Genomic DNA, 20114 nt, shown 5'->3' with positions numbered 1-20114 from the left:
TCCTGATACAGACCTGACATCTAGTGGCCAACTGTGGGATGCCCTGATGTTCCTTGAGCTGCTTCTCTCCAGCCCTGCACAGGGAGCTGAAGAAGCCAGAAAGGAGGAGCAGCAGGAATGAGTTAAGAAGGGTAGGCCACCTGGGAGCAGAGCTGGAAAGATGTGCCAGTTTCTACTGGGAGGCGATGTGGATCCTGGGGGCCAGCCTGCTAGACAACAGAGGAGTTAGACCAAGAGCACAGACGTGACCCCGAGGTTCTGGCCCTCCCATTGAGCAGAGGGACAGTCCCAGCTCTGGTAAATGATGGGTGCCGGGTCGCAAGTCTCCAAGAGCCTCCAGAAACCTGCCCTCATGCTCTCTGTACCACTTCGTTATTCAGGAAACTGCTCCCTGCCAGAAAACTGGTCCCTGCCAGAAAACTTCCTCAGGCGAGGAAGGCGTCTGATCGTACCTTGTCTGCTCAGGGAGATCAATTCTTAAAAATCCCCAAGAGGTTTGTGGGCAGTGCTCAGCTTGAGCCAGAAGCTCAGCTAAAACTACCTCCACCTCAATCCTTTCCTCTCCCTAGGCCTCAGGCAACCATAGAAACTCCTCATGTGTCTGTTTCAGGCTAACCTAGTGGCGGCTTTCGAGCAGAGCCTGGTGAATATGACCTCCCGCCTGCGACACTTGGCAGAGACAGCAGAGGAGAAGGTGAGAGGCCTGGATGGGAGGGATGGATGCAGGGAGGGTTCTCTTGGACACACAGGCTGCGGCTGACCTCCTCCCTTTCCTCGTTGCCAGCTCCTCCCTCCCTGTCACCCCGAATTCTCAACCTTCCCCTCGATACACTGGTCCCAGTTCCTGCCCTTCTCCATCGACTCTGGTGGATTCCAGTGCCCGGCACATGATAGGAGCTCCCAGTCCCAAATAAGGACACTATTTTCATTTCTCTCTCAGGACACCGAGCTGCTGGATTTGCGAGAAACCATAGACTTTCTGAAGAAGAAGAACTCTGAGGCCCAGGCGGTCATTCAGGGAGCCCTGAATGCCTCAGAAACCACACCCAAAGGTAAGACATCCACCCGCAGGTTGAGGGAGCACAGGAATGGGGTGCAAGGAAGGTTATTGCAATTTTTTATCTGATACAATATGCCGGGTCCTATACCAACTTCGTAGGTGAGGGTCCTTGAACAGCCTTCAGTGTGACGCTCTGGACTGGTCAGTGAGGAGTGCCAGGGGCACGATGCTGCCATCCCTGGGGATGAGGGAGAGGAGAGGAGGCCTGCAGTCCCCAGGGGTCCTCCCCTGAGCCATTAGGCCAGAGCCAAAGAGCTATCAACGACAATCACTCAAATAGCACTTTATTCTCACCAAACTACAGGGACTCTTACCATATGATCTAGCAATCACACTCCTTGGTATTTACCCAAAGAAGATGAAATTTTATGTCCCCACAGAAACTTACACGTGAATGTTTAAAGCAGCTTTATTCATAATTGCCAAAACTTGGAAACAACCAAGATGTCCTTCAGTAGGTGAATGGATGGATAAACTGCCAGACGATGAAATATTAATCAGCATTAAAAAGAAATGAGCTATCAAGCTATGAAAAGATATTGAGGAGTCTTAAATGACATTACTAAGTGAAAGAAACCAATCAGAAAAGGTTGCATATTGTATGATTCCAACTCTGGCATTCTGGAAAGGACAAGACTATGCAGATAGTACAAGGATCAGTGGTGGCCAGGGGTGGGGCAGCCGAGGTGAAGATAAGTAGACAGAGCCTGGAGGATTTTTAGGGCAGCGAGACTACTCTGTATGATATGATAATGGTGGACACATGTCATCATACATTTGTCCACACCCATAGAATGTACAACACCAAGAGTGAACCCTAATGTAAACTGTGGGCTCTGGCTGAGTATGATGTGTCAGTGTAGGCTCAGGAATTGTAACAGATGCACCAATCTGGTGGGGGATGTTGATATGAGGGAGGCTGTTTTTGTGTGGGGGCAGGGGAGATAGGAGAAATCTCTGTACTTTCCACTCAATTTTACTGTGAATCTAAAACTGCTCCAAAAAATAAAGTCTGAAGAATTAGCACTTTACATTTTTACATAAATGTGTTATACGTGCACACACTCATATATAATCTTATTTGATGCTCATTTCAGTTCTCCAAGGGAGATGCAATCTACTCTTCAAATGAGACAAAGGTCACAGAAGTTACATGGGGCTCAGATGAATCAGAGAATGTACGTTAACATCCACCACAGCGCCAGGCATAGACTAGGTGCTCGAAGAAAACCTCTTCTACACGCACGCACGCGCGCACACACGCACACACACAGACAACCAATATTCCAAGACTTCCAAGATTTGGCCCGTTAAGATCTCCTTTCTTTATTAAATTCTTCCCCTCCCTTCTGAGTCAGCATTCCCGTCTTCGTCTCTCCTGCTACTCCGACTCCTTCGTGGAGCCCACTCCTTGTCATCTACTTACTCCTCAAGTGGGCTATTTCTCAGGACTCCAGACACAGCTTTTTTTCTTAGGACTCCACATACTTTCCCTGGTGTTCACATCGCTCCTGTAGCTTCTATAACTTTTTCTTTTTTCTTTTAAATTGAGATATAATTCACATACCATAAAATTTAGTGGTTTTCAGCATATTTACAAGGTTGTGCAACCATCACCACTATCTAATTCCAGAACATTTTCATCATCCCACAGAGAAAACAGAGCCCATCCCCTGAGCAGTTACTCCCCATTCCCCTCGCCTCTCATCCCCTGGCATCCACTAATCTATTTTCTGTCTCTATGGATTTGCCTATTCTGGACATTTCATAGAAATGGAATCACATACTATGCGGTCTTTTGTGACTGGCTTCTTTGATTTAGCATGATGTTTTCAGGATTCATTCATGTTGTATCATATATGAGTACTTCATTCCTTTTTATGGCTGGATAATATTCCACTCTGTGGATGCACCATAATCATAATTCATTCATCAGCTGATGGACATTGGGTTGTTTTCACTTTTTGGCTATTACGAATCATGCTGTTGTAAACATTCATGTACAAGTTTTTGTGTGGACATATGTTTTTAGTTCTCTTGGGTATATACCTAGTAGTGAAATTGCTGGGTCATACAGTAACTCTATGGTTAACTTTTTGAGGAACTGCCAAAATGTTTTTCAAAATAGCTACACCATTTTACACTCCTACCAGCAATGTATGAGGATTCCAATTTCTCCACATCCTTGCCAACACTTGTTAATGTCCTTCTTTTTTGTTATAGCCATCCTAGTGGGTGTCAAGTGCTATCTCATTGTGATTTTGACTAGAATTTCCTTGATGGCTAAGGATATATTGAGCATCTTTTTATGTGCTTATTGGCCATTTGTATATCTTCATGGAGAAACGTCTATTCAAATCCTTGGCCTATTTTTTAAGCATGTTATTTGTCTTTTTACTCTTGCGTTTTAAGAGTTTTTAATATATTCTGGATGTTAGACCCTTAACAAATATATAACTTGCAAATATTTTCTCCCATTCTGTGGGTTGTCTTCACTATCTTGATAGTGTCCTTTGGAGAATAAAACTTTCCATTTTAATGAAGGATTATCTTTTTTTTTTCTTTGTTTTTTTTGTTCTTTCAGTGTTGTATGTAAACTATTGCCTAATCCAAAGTCATAAAGATTTACTTCTATGTTATCTTCTAAAAGTTTTATAGTTTTAGCTTTTTCCTTTAGATCTTTAGTCTATTTTGAGTTAATTTTTTTTTTTTTTAAAGATTTTATTTATTTTATTTTTTGCCCCCAAAGCCCCAGTAGATAGTTGTATGTCATAGCTGCACACCCTTCTAGTTGCTGTATGTGGGACTCGGCCTCAGGATGGACAGAGAAGTGGTGCCTCGATGCGCACCCGGGATCCGAACCCGGGCCGCCAGCATCGCAGCGCACGCACTTAACCACCAAGCCACAGGGCCGGCCCTATTTTGAGTTAATTTTTATATATGATGTGAGGTAGGGGTTAACTTCATTCTTTTGTAAGTGGCTATCCAGTCGTCCCAGCACCATTTGTTGGAAAGACTCTTTTTCCCCATTGAATTATCTTGGCACCCTTGTAGGAAATCAATTATCCATAAAGGTATGGGTTTATTTCTGGACTCGCAGTTTTATTCCATTAATCTATATGTGCATCCTTAGCCAGTCCCACCCTACCTTGATTACTATAACTTTGTAGTAAGTTTTGAAATCAGGAAGTGTGAGTCTTCCATCTTTGTTCTTCTTCAAGATAGTTTTGGCTACTCTGCCCTTTGTGTTTCCATGTGAATTTTAGGATCAGTTTGTCAATCTCTGCAAATAAGCCAGCTGGGATTTTGATAGGGATTATGTTGACTCTGTATATGAATTGAAGTCTTCCATAAACATGGCATGCTTTTCCATTTATCTGGATAGTCTTTAATTCCTTTTAACAGTGTTTTGCAGTTTTCAGTATACAAGTCTTGCATTTCTTTTGTTGAATTTACTTTTTGATACCATTGTAAATAGAATTGTTAAGTTCCTTTTCAGATTATTCATTACTAGTATATAGAAATACAATTGGGTTTTTGTTTATTGATCTTATATCTTGCAAACTTCCTGAGTTCATTTATTGACTCTCTAGGATTTACACTCTCTTCTTAATCTGTATCACTCTCCTGAATTCCATACCCCTGTTTCCAACTACTTTTGGATGTGTCCACGTAATTCGCCTGATAGATATCTCTAACTCTTCATGTCCAACGTTAAAAGGCGTTCCCTCCACCTCCCTTATGAAGATATAAGCCAGCCCTTTCCTTCTCCTCATTTTAGGTATTATCATCTGCCTGGTCACCCAAACTGCTGATACAAGAGTCATGCTTTCGTCTCACTGTTTCACGCTATATGGTCAGTCAGTTATAAATGTAGCTCCTAAATATATCTATATATCTATAGATCTTGTTTCTATTCCTCCTGTGTCTTGTCAGACCTGGCTCAGGTCTTCACCACTCTTCTTCTGGATTATTAGAATAACTTCCTACCTGGTCTTGTGTTGCTACGGTCCTTCCTTCACACTGCCCCCAGGGTAATCCAGTCGCATCAGTTAATATCAGGAATCATTGCAATTTGAGTATGGACTAGAGATTAAATTATAAGAATTACCATTTATTTTCTTAGGTGTGATGATGTTGTGGGATAATGTCCTTATTTTTAGAAGGTGCATCCTGAAGAATTTAGTGGTAAAGTGTCATGTTTGCAACTTGTTTTCAAGTTGTTCAAGAAAATATCTCTGTGTATGTGTGTTTGTGTGTATGTGCATGCACATTTGTACGTGAAAGAAGAAGGAGAGCACACAAGTGCAAATACAACAAGATGTTAACAGTTGTTAACTTAGGGGGAGAGCATCCGGGTGTCCATTGTACTGTGCTTTGAGTATTTCTGTGTGTTTGAAACATTTCAGAAAAACAAGTTAAAGGGAAAGAGGATACATCCCAAACCCTTTAGCGTGGCACCTCCTCTTCCTCCTGACCTAAGGCAGGCCTTTCTTTCTAGCCTCGTCTCCCATCACTTGTCCCCCTGCATTCTGTATTCCAGCTGTGGCAATAGTAACAGCCAGTGTTGACTGAGCACTCGCTATATGCTACACATTTTCTAAGCATTTTACTTATGTTAATTAATTTATTCCAGATAACAACTCAATATTTTATAGTTGAGGGGAGAGTAAGAGAAGAGAAAATAAGTAAGCTGCTCAAACACAGCCCCTAAGTGATGGGTCTGGGGTATTAAGCTATTTCTGGTTTCCCAAGGACAGCTACTCTTCAGATGTGTCTGTGTTGAGTGAATAAACGCATCCTCTCTTTTGCTGTGAGTGTTCACGCTTTCCTCAGTTCATGTTGACCCAGGCTCAACTTGGTCAGGAGGCTTTCTGGGGGCATTCAAAGAGTTAATGCTTAAGGCAGTGATGCCTAACTGTTTTTCATTTGTAAATAGGTCATAAATGTGCATGGCACAAGATTAAAAATGCCCCAAAAGATTTCCTAACTTTTTGAAGACTGCTTGATTCTAAAATACATCTTTTGCTCTTAAAAGTACTATATAGCCTATTTTTAAAATTTAATTTATAGGCTCACAACTAATTGGAACCTCCAAGTCACTGGTGATAGATAGATAGCACATGCTTATTTTGCTGTGCTTCATTTTGTTTTTTGTTTTTGTTTTTTTTATAATTTTATTTATTTATTTTCCCCCCAGAGCCCCAGTAGATAGTTGTATGTCACAGTTGCACATCCTTCCAGTTGCTGTATGTGGGATGTGGCCTCAGCATGGCCGGAGAAGCAGTGTGTCGGTGCGCACCCGGGACCCAAACCTGGGCCGCCAGTAGCGGAGCGTGCGCACTTAACCGCTAAGCCACGGGGCCGGCCCTCATTTTGTTTTTAATGAACTCATTTTTAATTAAATTTGTTTTCATCATAAAAGCAATACATGTTCTGGGGGAAAATGTGAACTAGGGGTTGGCAAACCATGGCCCACTGGCCAAATCGGACTCACCACCTGTTTTTAAATAAAGTTTAACTGGAACACAGCCACACTCATGAATTTACATGTTGCCCGTGGCTGCTTTATGCTACAACAGCGTTGCTGAGTGGTTGTGACAGAGACCCTATGGCTGCAAAGCCTAAGTATCAACTCTCTGGCCTTTACAGTAAAAGGTTGCCAGCCCCTCATGTAAACTACACAAAAGGGTACATGGTAAAAGACAAAGCCCCTCTCCCTGAACCCCCCTCCAAATCCCACTCCCCAGAGGTAACTACTGCTAATAGTTTCTTGTGAATCTTTCCAGAAATAATTTCCTATGCATATACAAACAAATATCTATAGGTACATATATGTTTTCATACAAATGGAAAATTCTTTAGTTCAGTTCAGTGTATTCTCTTGAGAATTTTCCATCCCTTTTAAATAACTGAGAGGACTCTGTTGTGTGATAAACCTGTTTGGATAATCATTGAACAGAGGGTTTCCATGTGCTTTATGAGCTCAGGTAGTTCCTACATCAGATCCTAGGGTCTTGTTTTCCCTGTGGTTTGAAGGGAAAATTAGAATTTAAAGATCCTTTTCTGGTGACAGAGAGAGTGAGAAAATGACCAAATATGACCCACATCTCCTTCACTGACTGGCTCTTGTTTCTCAGAGAGCTATAGCAGACAGCCCCCTGCCTCCAGACTCGCTTCCCTCCACTTCGTCTTTCTCCTCGTTACTGTGGTAGGCTCTAGGAAGAAACATATCTTTTGACCTTGTACTCTAGTGATGCAAGATGTTAACATTGGAGGAGACGGGGTAAAAGGTACACAGGACCTCCCTGTGCATTTCTTTGCAGTTTCCTGTGAATCTGTAATTATTTAAAAATAAAAAGTTTTAAAAATCTGGTCATGGTGTACCCTTGCTTCAGATCCTCTGCTGCCCATTGCCTGTGGCACAAAGGCAGACTTCTGTAAAAGGCACGTAGGGCTCTCCTTGCCCTGGCCTGGGCCCCCTCTCTACCATCCTCTCATGCTGGCCCCCGTGCTGCTCCATCCCCGAGGTTCTGGCCCTGCACAGGGCCTTTGCATATGCTGTTTCTTCAACCCTAAATACCTTTTCCAATGCTATCATCTGAAAGAAGTTCTGTTCTTTCAAGACTCAGACAGCACCTCCTTTGTTAACCCTTTCCTCCCCTGTTTCAGAAAAGTGGGTCATCTTTTGGGCCGTTACAAACTTCAGGGAGCCAAAGATTTTCTACCTACTAGATGAGAAAACTAAAGCTCATTCAGGTTAAATGCAGGGCATCTGGCCTTGGCTGCCCGGGCATCCAAGTATTGCTGGAGAAAATCACGACAAACGGTAGAGTGATGTCTCCACAGAACCGTAGAGGCCAGCTTTAGGGAAGCCCCTCTCAGACCTCTTCACGCTGAGTTCACTAGTTCATGTACTGCGGCTGCTCCTACAAGACTGGGAGCTTCTTGAGAAAGGGATGATTTCCTACCTTTTTACCTTGAGCATTGTTTTTATGTTGAAACATGGTTGGCACTCAATAAATGTTTGTTGAAAGAATGATCCAAAAATTGAGTGAGTAACGTGGACCTAGGTGTTGGTTGGTTCCTTCTCCTCTACCTTCTGCAGCTAGACTTGCCTTAAGTCTCCTGTCTTCTTTTTTGTGTGTGTGAGGAAGATCAGCCCTGAGCTAATATCCGTTACCAATCCTCCTCTTTTTGCTGAGGAAGATTGGCTCTGGGCTAACATCCGTGCTCATCTTCCTCTACTTTATATGGGATGCTGCCGTAGCATGGCTTGACACGCAGTGTATTGATCCACACCCAGGATCCGAACCCGCGAACCCTGGGCCACCGAAGCGGAGTGCGCGAACTTAACCGATACACTACCAGGCCAGCCTCTCCTGTCATCTTTAAATCTGCCCTGACTGTGTTCTTCCTACTTGTACTTGGCCCCTAGAACTTCGGATCAAGAGACAGAACTCCTCAGATAGCATCTCAAGCCTCAACAGCATCACCAGCCATTCCAGCATTGGCAGCGGCAAGGATGCTGATGCAAAAAAAAAGAAAAAAAAGAGTTGGGTAGGTAAAGGTTTTTGGGGCGGGCACTATGTAGAACCATGGTGGACCACCTCCACCTCCGCATAGGGAGCAGATCCTTCCAGGATTAACCAAGATATAGTCTCTCTAATACTAAGCTCCAGGCTGAGTCTGCTCAGAGCAAGGTCTGCTAAACTCTCCCTTTCCCCCAGTCTTTCCCTGCTTGTCCTAAGGCCATCCCTGCATCCCTCATACACATCTGCTTCCTTGGGCTCTCCATTCTGATTAGGTCAAGTGCATGGGCAACAGAAGGACATATCCAGAAGGGAATGTCCTATCAGCCCCCCCACCCCCACCCCCTTCTATACTATGGAGAGAAGATTTTATGAACAAAGCCATTCATTCTAGATGTTCCTGGAGGTCCTTTTCTTCAATTTTTTGGAGAGGTATTTGTGGAACTTTCCAGATTACTTCAAGAGGAACCTTTATATTACCTTTGACTGGTCCAGAGATAGTTGGGGTTTTTTTCCCCCAGATAACCGTAAACTGACTTTGGATGACCCTTCTGAAATTCTTGAGGCAGGTCTAAAACCCTCTCAGCTCCTCTGCTGCCTATGGTCTGGAGAGGACTTCTTGTCCCGCTGTCCCTGTGCAGTAAGCCTGGCCGCAAACCTGGGGGTAGTGCAGATAGCTACCAGCTGTGTGCAATGAGTGATTAAGTGTTGCTTCTTTTTTTTTCCCTTCAAAATGCTGACTTCAAATCCCTATTTTTTTCCAGGTCTATGAGGTAAGAGACCCAGTTCCTCTCCCCCATTTTCTCTTTCCCTTCGCCATACCTTCCCCATTTCCAGAGCAACCCCCTCCCTTAAAAAAAGAACAGCCACTCATGAAACTAACCGTAACAACCACCCTAGAGTACCTAACTCGCTCCACTGCATGGTCCATCCACGGCTGCCCCACATGAGGACAGAGGAGTGGTCTGGTTGGGGGCCAAATGGGAACGTCAGACAGAATCCTGACCTGTTCCCTCCTGTCTTCTCATCTTCCCCTGTGACAAAATCAGCCTGTTATAAAAGCAGTCAAATGGAGCTCCTCCTACCCAGAAAGTGAGCTCTCTTATTTTCTGTTCCATCAACCCCTAGAAGCCCAAAATGGAAAAGAATCACTGGGCGAACATTATCTTGACCATGCTTCCCAGAGGCCAGCTCACTTTGGGTCTAGCCTGCAGATGTAGCTCTAGAGTAAGATGAGGCAGAGGTAGGTGAGGGATGTGGTCCAGGCCAGGGCACCCTCAAGTCACCCTCAAGCCCAAAGCCTTCTGAGCATCCATGGAGTTTGCAAAGACATTTCAGGGATTAGAGAATAGTCTCAGACAAATGACAAATGGAAAGTGAGCCCAGAACTTAAGTGACAAACCAGCCATCTGAGGTCCACCCTAACTCTGTCCCAACATTGTGAAGGTTGTGAAAACTGGAGTCTGTCATCTCAGCCCCCAAGGAGCCTGCAGAATTGCTGGGGAGACAAAAAACAACATTGTATATAAAACTGATGACAATTCAGTGGTGCCAGAATGTTTAAGTCAGTCAATGAGTGCTAACGGAGTTCATGGAGAGACAGGCTCATATCAGAAGGCAGGGAAAATACCACAGAGGAGCTAAACGCCACACTGCGGTGGGATTGCGATAGGCAGAGAGGAGTGTGCTGCATTCCTTCTACAGACACTGGCTGATCAAGGGGAGCAGTGGTGGGGAGAAAGCAGTCTGGCCGGAGCACTGTGAGTGGAGTGAGCACAGATATGAAGGGCCTGAAATGCTAGGAAAATTACTTCAACCTGATTCTCTAGCTTCACATTTCCTCAAGCGTGGTCCACACTAGTCTACTGAGATGCTCCTTAGAAAGTGATGCCAGGGCCTGGCCTGGTGGCGTAGTGGTTATTAAATTTGCATGCTCCGCTTTGGCAGCCCAGGGTTCACCCGTTTGGATCCTGGGGGCAGACCTATTCACTGCTCATCAAGCCATGCCGAGGCAGCGTCCCACATAGAGCAACTAGAAAGATGTACAACTATGACATAAAACTATCTATGGGGGCTTTGGGGAGACAAAAGGAAAAAAGGAGGAAGATTGGCAACAGATATAAGCTCAGGACCAATCTTCCTCAAAAAAAAGGTGATGCCAGCATCAAATTGGAAATGCACTGCATTTCTACAGCACACATCGCATAGAAGTTCTGAGATGTCCCTCAGTGACAAGTCCTGTCTCGTTTTGCTTGATCCATTGTTTCCTAAACTCATTTGACCACGGAATCCTTCACCATATGACACCAGTCAACACCTCCTGGCAGTTCTGCTCTGGGAATACACATAGAGCGCTCTGCTCACCTAGGATTTAGTGATCTTAAAGGGCTTAGGCTCCAGCAGATGTGGTCACAGGCTCTCTTTCTGCATGCACTCGCACACACACTCGCATTCACACACTCACAGTTATACACACACTCATACACTCATTCACACACACTTGCACAAACTCATTCACATGCACACTCATACACTCATTCACACACTCACATGCTCTCATATACATGCTCTCATTCACACACACTTGTATATACATGCACTCATGCACTCATACACACATGTACTCATACACACTGTCATTCACACATTCACATACACTTTCATACGTGTACTCTCATTCACACTCACACACACTCAGACACACGGCTTCCCGTGATGCAGTGGTGCAGAGAAGACTTCATCAGATTGAAAATTAGAAAGTTATGCAACTCAAGCAAGTCAGCTGTCTGCTTTTCCTCTACAGAGAACTGAGCCTTATGGTACCTTGGAGCCCCGACTGCTCAGTGACCGTGTGTCCCCTGCACACATGCTCTCTCACTCCTATCCTCATCACAACCAGAGAGGTCCTCCTTTATGTCCTACGTAGTAGAGACGCCATCACACACCACCAGTCAGCCCCAGCCAGCACCCCACAGCCTTCCTGTGCTCCAGGAGAGACACTTAGAGGACCCTCGGATTTCCCCTCTTTTCTCTCACTGTGAGAGGTCTGGTTTGCCTTTGTCCCCTTAGCCTTTGACCCCTCCTTTACTCTCTGTCTCTTGCTGCCATTCCACATGTGTCCCTGTGTGTGTGCATGCTGTACGGATGCATGAGGATGGGTGTGGGCCAGGACCCTGATTTGCATCTCCAGCTCACATCCCTAACACCCAAGCTCATCGACTCCTATGATCAAACAAGCTGTTACCCCACATACTCTGAGGAAATGCTGGGAAATATCCCCTCTCCTACGACATTTGGTGGAAATAGGAGAAGCTTTTATATCTGGTTGTTTTAACCATTCTGTGATGTGCTGAAAGAGACTTGACACCACTCCCTTCTGTCGATGTCCACAGAATCATGTTGTCAGTTTCTGGTGGGTAGGTGAATAGATTCTAGCCTGATGAGCCTGGGCAGAGGTAGATCCTGAGGCCCAAAGTGAGCAAGGGTCTAGACTGAGCAGGTACTGGTCTGCTGGAGAAGGCAGGATTCCATCACTGAGAGAGACACTAGTGACCCCTGGGGGCTTCTCTCTGTCCCTCTTGAGCACAGCTCCCCTAGGGGAGAGAGAAGACCCCAGAAGTTCCCAGAGCCTACAACAGCAGGAGACAGAAGGTTCCACTTTCTCTCAGACCTAATTTCTAGGCGACTCTTACGTCCATATCCCATGAATCAAGTGAAGCCTTAAAGAGGGAGCCTTAATTACAGCAAGCAGATCCCCTGCCTCTATACCTGTCCCAGAAGTCCCAAACCAGTCCTCCCCCATCCCCAGAGTGGAGCCCTGACGTCTCCCTCCCTGGATCTGCTTTTTTCTAGCTTCGAAGTTCCTTCAACAAAGCCTTCAGTATAAAAAAGGGACCCAAGTCAGCTTCCTCTTACTCTGATATCGAGGAGATTGCCACTCCTGACTCCTCAGCCCCCTCCTCGCCCAAACTGCAGCATGGTTCCACAGAGACGGCCTCGCCCTCCATCAAGTCCTCCAACTCGTCCTCTGTGGGCATTGATGTCACTGAGTAAGTGCTCTCCAACTGCCCGCCACCCAGCCTGGAGCCAGTGTAAACTGCTGGCCAGAGCTGGCAGTAAGCCCATCAGACCCTGAACTAACAGTACCCCGCTACAGACCTCTCCCTGGGCAGACGAGACCAGGAGATGGCTCTTTCCTCTCACTGCTGCTTGAGCATCTTCGGGCAGGAGGAACCAAGACTACCAGCCACGGGTCTCAGTCTCCCCTAGTACCTCCAGCGCTTCTCCTCGTAGCCGAGCTTGACTCTCGCTGTTTTACAGGGGCCCTGCTCACCCGGCTCCCCACACGAGGCTGTTCCATGCCAATGAGGAAGAGGAGCCAGAGAAGAAGGAGGTGTCAGAGCTGCGCTCTGAGCTGTGGGAGAAGGAGATGAAGCTTACAGATATCCGCTTGGAGGCCCTCAACTCTGCCCACCAACTGGACCAGCTTCGGGAGACCATGCACAACATGCAAGTCAGTACCTGGGCCAAGAGCTGAGGAAAGGGAGGGCCAAGGCTAGAGACCTGTCCAGCCCTGCCACCCTCCCTGTTTTCTTGCCACAGTTGGAGGTGGACCTGCTGAAGGCAGAGAATGACCGGCTGAAGGTGGCCCCGGGCCCCTCCTCGGGCACCACTCCAGGGCAGGCCCCTGGATCATCGGCTTTATCATCCCCTCACCGCTCCCTGGGCCTTGCACTCACCCATTCTTTCAGCCCAAGTCTCACAGACACAGGTACCTGTGTGGGAGAAGAGCCCATAGGGTGGAGGGAAGAAAAGGGTTGGGTCACTGTTACACCATTCTGCTTGCTCTGTTGGCATCTTCCTTGGGTCCTGAAGGTAACGAAGCCTAAACCAAGGAGACGCCAGTGCCATGGGACACCAAGAGCTGTTATGGTCCCTTAACCTTACTTACTTCTCAGTTTGGGGCTTCTGTTTCTTCTTTGTGGTAAATCAAGAGTTATTTGGAACGGATTAATGATGGAAGGTTTTAGAAAGCCTGTGGGGGCCTCTAAAACTGGTAGTCCCTTTTCTGCCTGCAGACCTGTCACCTATGGATGGCATCAGCACTTGTGGTCCAAAGGAGGAAGTGACCCTTCGGGTGGTGGTGAGGATGCCCCCCCAGCACATCATCAAAGGGGTAAGGAACTTGATGGAGGGCCAGTGACACTGTCATTTTTATCCAAGAGAATCTGGGCTCTGAATACCCCCAAAACCAGAGTACTCCACTCCTTTGAGGGTCTCCCTTTCTTGGAGTTACCTGCCCTGGGGCTCACATGCTTCCACCTTGGCCGCACAGGACTTGAAGCAGCAGGAATTCTTCCTGGGGTGCAGCAAGGTCAGTGGAAAAGTCGACTGGAAGATGCTGGATGAAGCTGTTTTCCAAGTGTTCAAGGTAAAGGGTACATGTTCCCACAGAGGTTGCTCATCAGGCACTGGGATCTTGGGGACCTTGGATGCTATATGGAGAAATGCTAAACAGGAAAAGCACGCTCCTCCCTTTTTCCATCTACTTTTGTTCCCTTTAATGCTTGTTTTTCTTGTGGCTCTTACATGTGTTTGTGTCTTTGCAGTGTTTCTCACCATCTTCTTCTTTTTCTTCCTTTCTCTTCTGTCAGGACTATATTTCTAAGATGGACCCAGCCTCAACCCTGGGACTAAGCACTGAGTCCATCCATGGCTATAGCATCAGCCACGTGAAACGAGTGTTGGATGCGGAGCCCCCAGAGATGCCTCCCTGCCGCCGAGGTGTCAATAACATATCAGTTTCCCTCAAAGGTCAGTCTTTGTCTCTTGGGGTGTGGTGATATGGGGTGAATGGAGGGAGAGGAGCGTCAGAGGGTCCATCATGATTCATTCAATAAGGATTTATTGAGAAGCTCCAATATGAAGGTCACTGTGCTTAAGTAATGTGAGATACAAAAACATGAGTAGGACCCAGTCCTGACTTTTATTCCCAGGGACATTTCTGCCAAGCCTGGGTTTCTCATACCACCCACGCACCTGTAGCTCAGAGCATGTCCCTAAAAATAAGATTTACATTTTCAAAACTAGGGGTTAGGGGATTCCCGTGGAACCACTAGGCAGGTGGCTCTGAGTTTTCTCATTGGGCTCCTGGATGAAGAAAGAGAGCCCTTCAGGGTCACTTGCCATCCTCAGGGCCCTGGTCAAGACTCGTGCTTTCTGGGGCTGGGGTTCAGGTCTGAAGGAGAAGTGCGTCGACAGCCTGGTGTTTGAGACACTGATCCCCAAGCCAATGATGCAGCACTACATCAGCCTCCTGCTCAAGCACCGGCGCCTTGTCCTCTCGGGCCCCAGTGGCACGGGCAAGACCTACCTGACCAATCGGTTGGCCGAGTACCTAGTGGAGCGCTCCGGCCGCGAGGTCACCGAGGGCATCGTCAGCACCTTCAACATGCACCAGCAGTCCTGCAAGGTGGGTGCCTCCCGAGACCCCCACCAGCCTTTGTCCAGGCCTCAGCTTCCCCCAGCGCCTTCCCAGACCCCTCCCACCGCGTCATTTCCTTTTCCCCTCTCCTCTCGTCTGCCTAACCTTCCTCCCCCTTTTCCGTGCTTTCCTCTCCGTTCTGTCTTCTCACCCACTGCCTCTGTTGAGCTCCTTTCCTTTCGGTTGATCACTGACTAAACTGCATCCTCCTCACTGCCACCTCCCTCTCCTCTGACCCTGTCCGTCCCATCCCGTGTCTGTTATTTCTTCCGTCCACCTCTCTTTTCAGTATCACTCTCTAACTTTGGTCTTTCTGGGAAGAAGCACTCAGAACTAAGTGCTGCATCTTGTACTATCCCCTGCAAAATCCTGAAGTCTCTTAGGCACACCCTAACACTCTGGAGCTGGTTCACATCTTGGCTTCTCAGCTGGGGGAGACATGTCCATTGGAAGAGTTCATAGGACCAACCCATGAAAGTCCATTTAGGAAATAGCACGTGTTCCCCACCTCTGGGGGATTTAGGGGCCCCTGCTTACAAAGGTTGCCTTAGAGCCTTTGGGACCACTGTTTTATCAGTCTCTGCTTCTACAGTCAAATGTGCGAATGCATCAAGCAGGAACCAAGGGCCCTAGGGAAACCCAGAACTAGCATAGCTTCTCCTAAACCCTTCTTTCCAAGGCTGACCCACGTGCTCACGACTCCTGAGTGCTAACCTGCTGCCTGCTTCTGTTCCAGGATCTGCAGCTGTATCTCTCCAACCTGGCCAACCAGATAGACCGGGAAACAGGGATTGGAGACGTGCCCCTGGTGATCCTCCTGGATGACCTGAGTGAAGCAGGCTCCATCAGTGAGCTGGTCAATGGGGCCCTGACCTGCAAGTACCACAAATGGTAAGCTGGAGTCAGGCCGAAACTCACCACAATGGGAAGAAGGGGAGCCCGGTCCAGGCCAACCTATGAGCTTCCTTTTGGGGGCACCTGGCAGAAAGCAAGTATACAAGTCTAGGTGGATCTCTTTCTTCTTTCTTCCCACAGTCCATATATTATCGGTACCACCAATCAGCCTGTAAAAATGACGCCCAATCACGGCTTGCACTTGAGCTTCAGGTAAGAACTGTGGCCCTGGACGAACCTTCCAACCCTACCCAAGAGTCTATATACTAGTTAAATCCCAGGATCTGACCAGAAGGCAGTAGAGAGCAGGAGGAAGGAGAACCAGCCAGAGCCATGGGCTCGGAAGAGAGCAGGTATATCTGCCATGACAGTTACAGGGCAGAGGAGGAACCGCAAAACTACGAGAGACGCAGCTAGGTTGCTGGAATTCGGGTTCTATGCCTATACACTCCCTCATCTGGGTCAGTGAGGTCAGGTGGTTATCTGAAAAGGGTCACTGATTGAGAATCAGCTCTGCCTGCCCAGGGAGTTCTCTTGACCTCACTATTACTTGAGAAGAGACCAAGCGGGCATCAGTGGGAGGCAGGCCAGAGGAGGGACAGACTGGCAGGGGATGAACCTGACAACATCCCCACTGCCACTCTGACCCCACTCTCCCCGCCCCTGGCTGCAGGATGCTGACTTTCTCCAACAACGTGGAGCCAGCCAATGGTTTCCTGGTCCGTTACCTGAGGAGGAAGCTGGTAGAGTCAGACAGCGACATCAATGCCAACAAGGAGGAGCTGCTCCGGGTGCTCGACTGGGTACCCAAGCTGTGGTACCACCTCCACACCTTCCTTGAGAAGCACAGCACCTCAGACTTCCTCATCGGTACTGGGGTGCAGCTTCCCCTTGGGGTCAGGAGGTGGCTTCCTTTTCCGACTTGGCCACCCCAGAGGGATGCTACCCTTTCTTTCTGGTGTCTTCAGCATGTAAAGGAGCTGCAAACCTTGTGGCTTCAGACTTAGAACCACATAATTACTTAACAAGCATTCCCAACACACTTAGCACCATGATTTGGGTAAATCACTTCAACTATCAGAAAGCTAACCCCTCTCCTTCATTTTTTCCCACAATTAATGGAAAAAAGGAGGGAAAATATGTAGGAGGGTGTTTAAAAGCTTCCCCTCACTTTCTGACCTCACTTCCACCTTGTGAAGCATGATTTATGAGATTGCCAGTCAGGCACTATCTTCACAGCCCCATTTTTTTCCCCAGGCCCTTGCTTCTTTCTGTCCTGTCCCATTGGCATTGAGGACTTCCGGACCTGGTTCATTGACCTGTGGAACAACTCTATCATTCCCTACCTACAAGAAGGAGCCAAGGATGGGATCAAGGTGAGCCCTACCCTCTGACTCTACTCATTCGCCAAGGCCAGGCTGTCCTACCTAACAAAGCAGACACATTTCTTCAGTGTTAGACCTGGGGCTACTGAGATTAGTGAGGTTCCCTTCCTAGCAGGTACAGGAAGGCACTGGAGAGACTACACTGCTTTCCTGCCTTCAACCACTATTCAGTAAAGGGCTAGATGACCACAGCTGCTGGGGCCGTGTCTCCAGTCCTGGGCCTTCTGGCTGTATGCCAAACTCAGACCACTCTCTAGGGATCAGAGCAAAGAGAGAAATAATTGAGCTAAGAATTAAGTAAAACCTGATTATTCCTAATAAAAATGTTGCTTGGGCCAAGTTGCTTAACCTTTTTAACATCCTCATATGTAAAAATGGAGATAAATTCTGCTGTGCCTAAATCACTGGATTGTTTTGAAGACATATGAAATATGTGATAAAATTTTTAAAAGTTAGAATAAGAACTTTGTGCAAAAGGAAGATGTCATTTTTTTTTAAACCTCTCAGTTGTCTCACTTGCAAATTAGGGCATATGATCACTGAGGCCCATTCTGGCACTAATGAGCTATGTTGCAGCAACTGGACCCTACTGGTCATGTGTTGTCCGTGAAAGTAATTTTTCATTGTGATGGAAAGATATCTCCTGATGACATGGTAAATTTCTAGAGATGCTTTCTATCGCACTGATGCCAGAAATCATTATTTCATTTAATTTTGCATTAATATTAATAGTTTTCCAATTTAAAAGAATTTTTACACAGATAACATCTGTTTTCAACAAAGTCAAAAACTTTTGTGAAGGTATTGTTAATAAAGTGGAAGAATTTCCTACTTGAAAAAAAACATTATGGGGTCATAAGATTTGTAACTTTTAAGTTTTAACATAGTCTTCCAAATTATCCCCTAAAATGGTTTTACCAATTTATGCCAACTATTTACTTTGTTGGGAAACTCAAAGAAAATTCCCTGGGGATGGGAGCCTCCAGGCTTTACATTTGAGGAAATACACACCACGGGGAGGCTGCACGAACAGCCTCTAGTCTGTGGACTTCTCTCTCAGTGATCACATCTCTCCTTCTCTCCAGGTCCATGGACAGAAAGCCGCCTGGGAGGACCCAGTGGAGTGGGTCCGGGACACTCTTCCCTGGCCGTCAGCCCAACAAGACCAATCGAAGCTGTACCACCTGCCCCCACCCACCGTGGGCCCTCACACCATTGCCTCCCCTCCTGAGGATAGGACAGTCAAAGACAGCACCCCAAGTTCCCTGGACTCGGACCCTCTGGTGAGTAGAAGCCATTCTAAGGCAAGAGTAAGAGTATTACAGACTTGACTCTTCATGCACACCCTGATGGGGGCCTGGAGGCTGAAGAGGGTCAGCAAGGCCAGGGCCAGGATGAGGCCAGTGAGGAGCTCTGACTGGCAGGATCCTGGGTCATACAAATCGTATGCCTGCAACCTGGCTTAAGCTCCATAATAATGCGAGCCAGCAAGATGTATTCTAGCAAAGACCTGATTCAGGCAAATCGCGGGTGGGAGTATCAGCCAAAGAACAGGCCGCCAACACACAAGCTCTCTGTGCTTCCACCGCCGCTCTGACCTGTCCCAAGGACGGCTTCCGCCCCTCGCTCTCCGGGGGTCCCCGGGACGGCTTCCGCCCCTCGCTCTCCGGGGGTCCCCGGGACGGCTTCCGCCCCTCGCTCTCTGACGGGTCCCGACGGCTGCGCAGTATTTCTGCTCTCTGAGGTATCCTGAGGACTACTTTCCTTCAGAAGATTTCATGAACCCCCTGTGGAAAGCAAGCTGAGACAAGTAACAAAGTGGGGGAGATATTTGCCATGCTTATGACCAAAAGAGTATTGATATCTAGAACATATAAAACTTCCCAAAAACTTCCAAACGGAAGAATGGATAAAGGATATGAATGGGCATTTGACTAAAGGAAATGCAAACGGCCAATAAAAACATGAAAAGATCCTTAACCTCTCTAGTAACTGAGGGAATGCATATTTCAACAAGGAGATGACCATCCACGTTGGCAACAGTAGTGTGTGTGTAAGCATGGACTTTCCCACTCTGCTGGTGGGAGTGTTCCTTAGTGAAACCTTTTTGGAGGATAATTGGACAGATTGTATGAAAACTTAACATGCACATATCCTATGGCCTTGCAATTTTACCTCTCAATAAGAAATTCTCCTTCTTTAGTCGTAATACATTTTTATTTTAATTTTTACTTTGTTGAAAATAGATGTTATGTGTGTAAAAACGCTTTTAAATTGGAAGACGGTTAATAATCGTGTAACTAGAAGGGTAGAAGGCAGATTCACTAGAGACTCTCCCAAGCTTAGTCAGCTGGAGTGGAGGGTCACAGACTGGAAGTAGGAAGGGGAAAGAAGAGGTCAAGAGGGAGGAGGCAAAGACCCTGGGGAGTTTAGACTTAACGTGAATCAATAGGGTCTGTGAGCCTCGGAGAAACAGGTTCATGATAACACGGAGTCTCGCTGTTGGGTTACAGTCTATTGGAGGGACAAGTTGTTAGACAGAGACCTTCTTCTGGCACTTCCCCATGCTTCCCAGTACTAGCTGGTATGTACCTTGTTGTATGTACATACAACATACACATAAGTACAGAGGGCCTTCTGTCCTCCACTGGAGTATGAGCACCTTGGAGGCAGAGGTGGTCTTGTTCTGTTTGCCATTCCCCCTCACCTCACAGCGTGGTGCCTTGTACAGCCCAGGCACTCCCGAGTATCTGTTACAC

At 46.9% G+C, this 20114-nt stretch overlaps 1 protein-coding gene across 9 annotated transcripts in view; it reads left to right on the top strand.

Moving 5' to 3' along the window:
• Positions 1-20114, top strand: part of NAV1 (neuron navigator 1) — a 235711-nt gene that overhangs the window by 212026 nt on the left and 3571 nt on the right. For all 9 annotated transcript variants that reach the window (XM_087424299.1, XM_087424298.1, XM_087424294.1 and 6 more), the window contains 15 exons: positions 611-694; positions 941-1052; positions 8499-8620; positions 12445-12641; positions 12913-13105; positions 13195-13363; positions 13671-13768; positions 13928-14023; positions 14247-14406; positions 14829-15064; positions 15813-15967; positions 16112-16183; positions 16644-16840; positions 17228-17346; positions 18441-18638. In XM_087424299.1, coding sequence (XP_087280425.1) covers positions 611-694; positions 941-1052; positions 8499-8620; positions 12445-12641; positions 12913-13105; positions 13195-13363; positions 13671-13768; positions 13928-14023; positions 14247-14406; positions 14829-15064; positions 15813-15967; positions 16112-16183; positions 16644-16840; positions 17228-17346; positions 18441-18638 — 2208 coding nt within the window. The remainder of the gene's footprint in view (positions 1-610; positions 695-940; positions 1053-8498; positions 8621-12444; positions 12642-12912; positions 13106-13194; positions 13364-13670; positions 13769-13927; positions 14024-14246; positions 14407-14828; positions 15065-15812; positions 15968-16111; positions 16184-16643; positions 16841-17227; positions 17347-18440; positions 18639-20114) is intronic.

Source organism: Ceratotherium simum, chromosome 36 (genome assembly GCF_057802395.1).
Source record: "Ceratotherium simum simum isolate JZ-2026a chromosome 36, ASM5780239v1, whole genome shotgun sequence".
In the NCBI taxonomy this organism is placed as follows: Eukaryota; Metazoa; Chordata; class Mammalia; order Perissodactyla; family Rhinocerotidae; genus Ceratotherium; species Ceratotherium simum.
The sequence above is the reverse complement of the archived record's forward strand: the minus strand, read 5'-3'. Positions and strand labels throughout refer to the sequence as shown.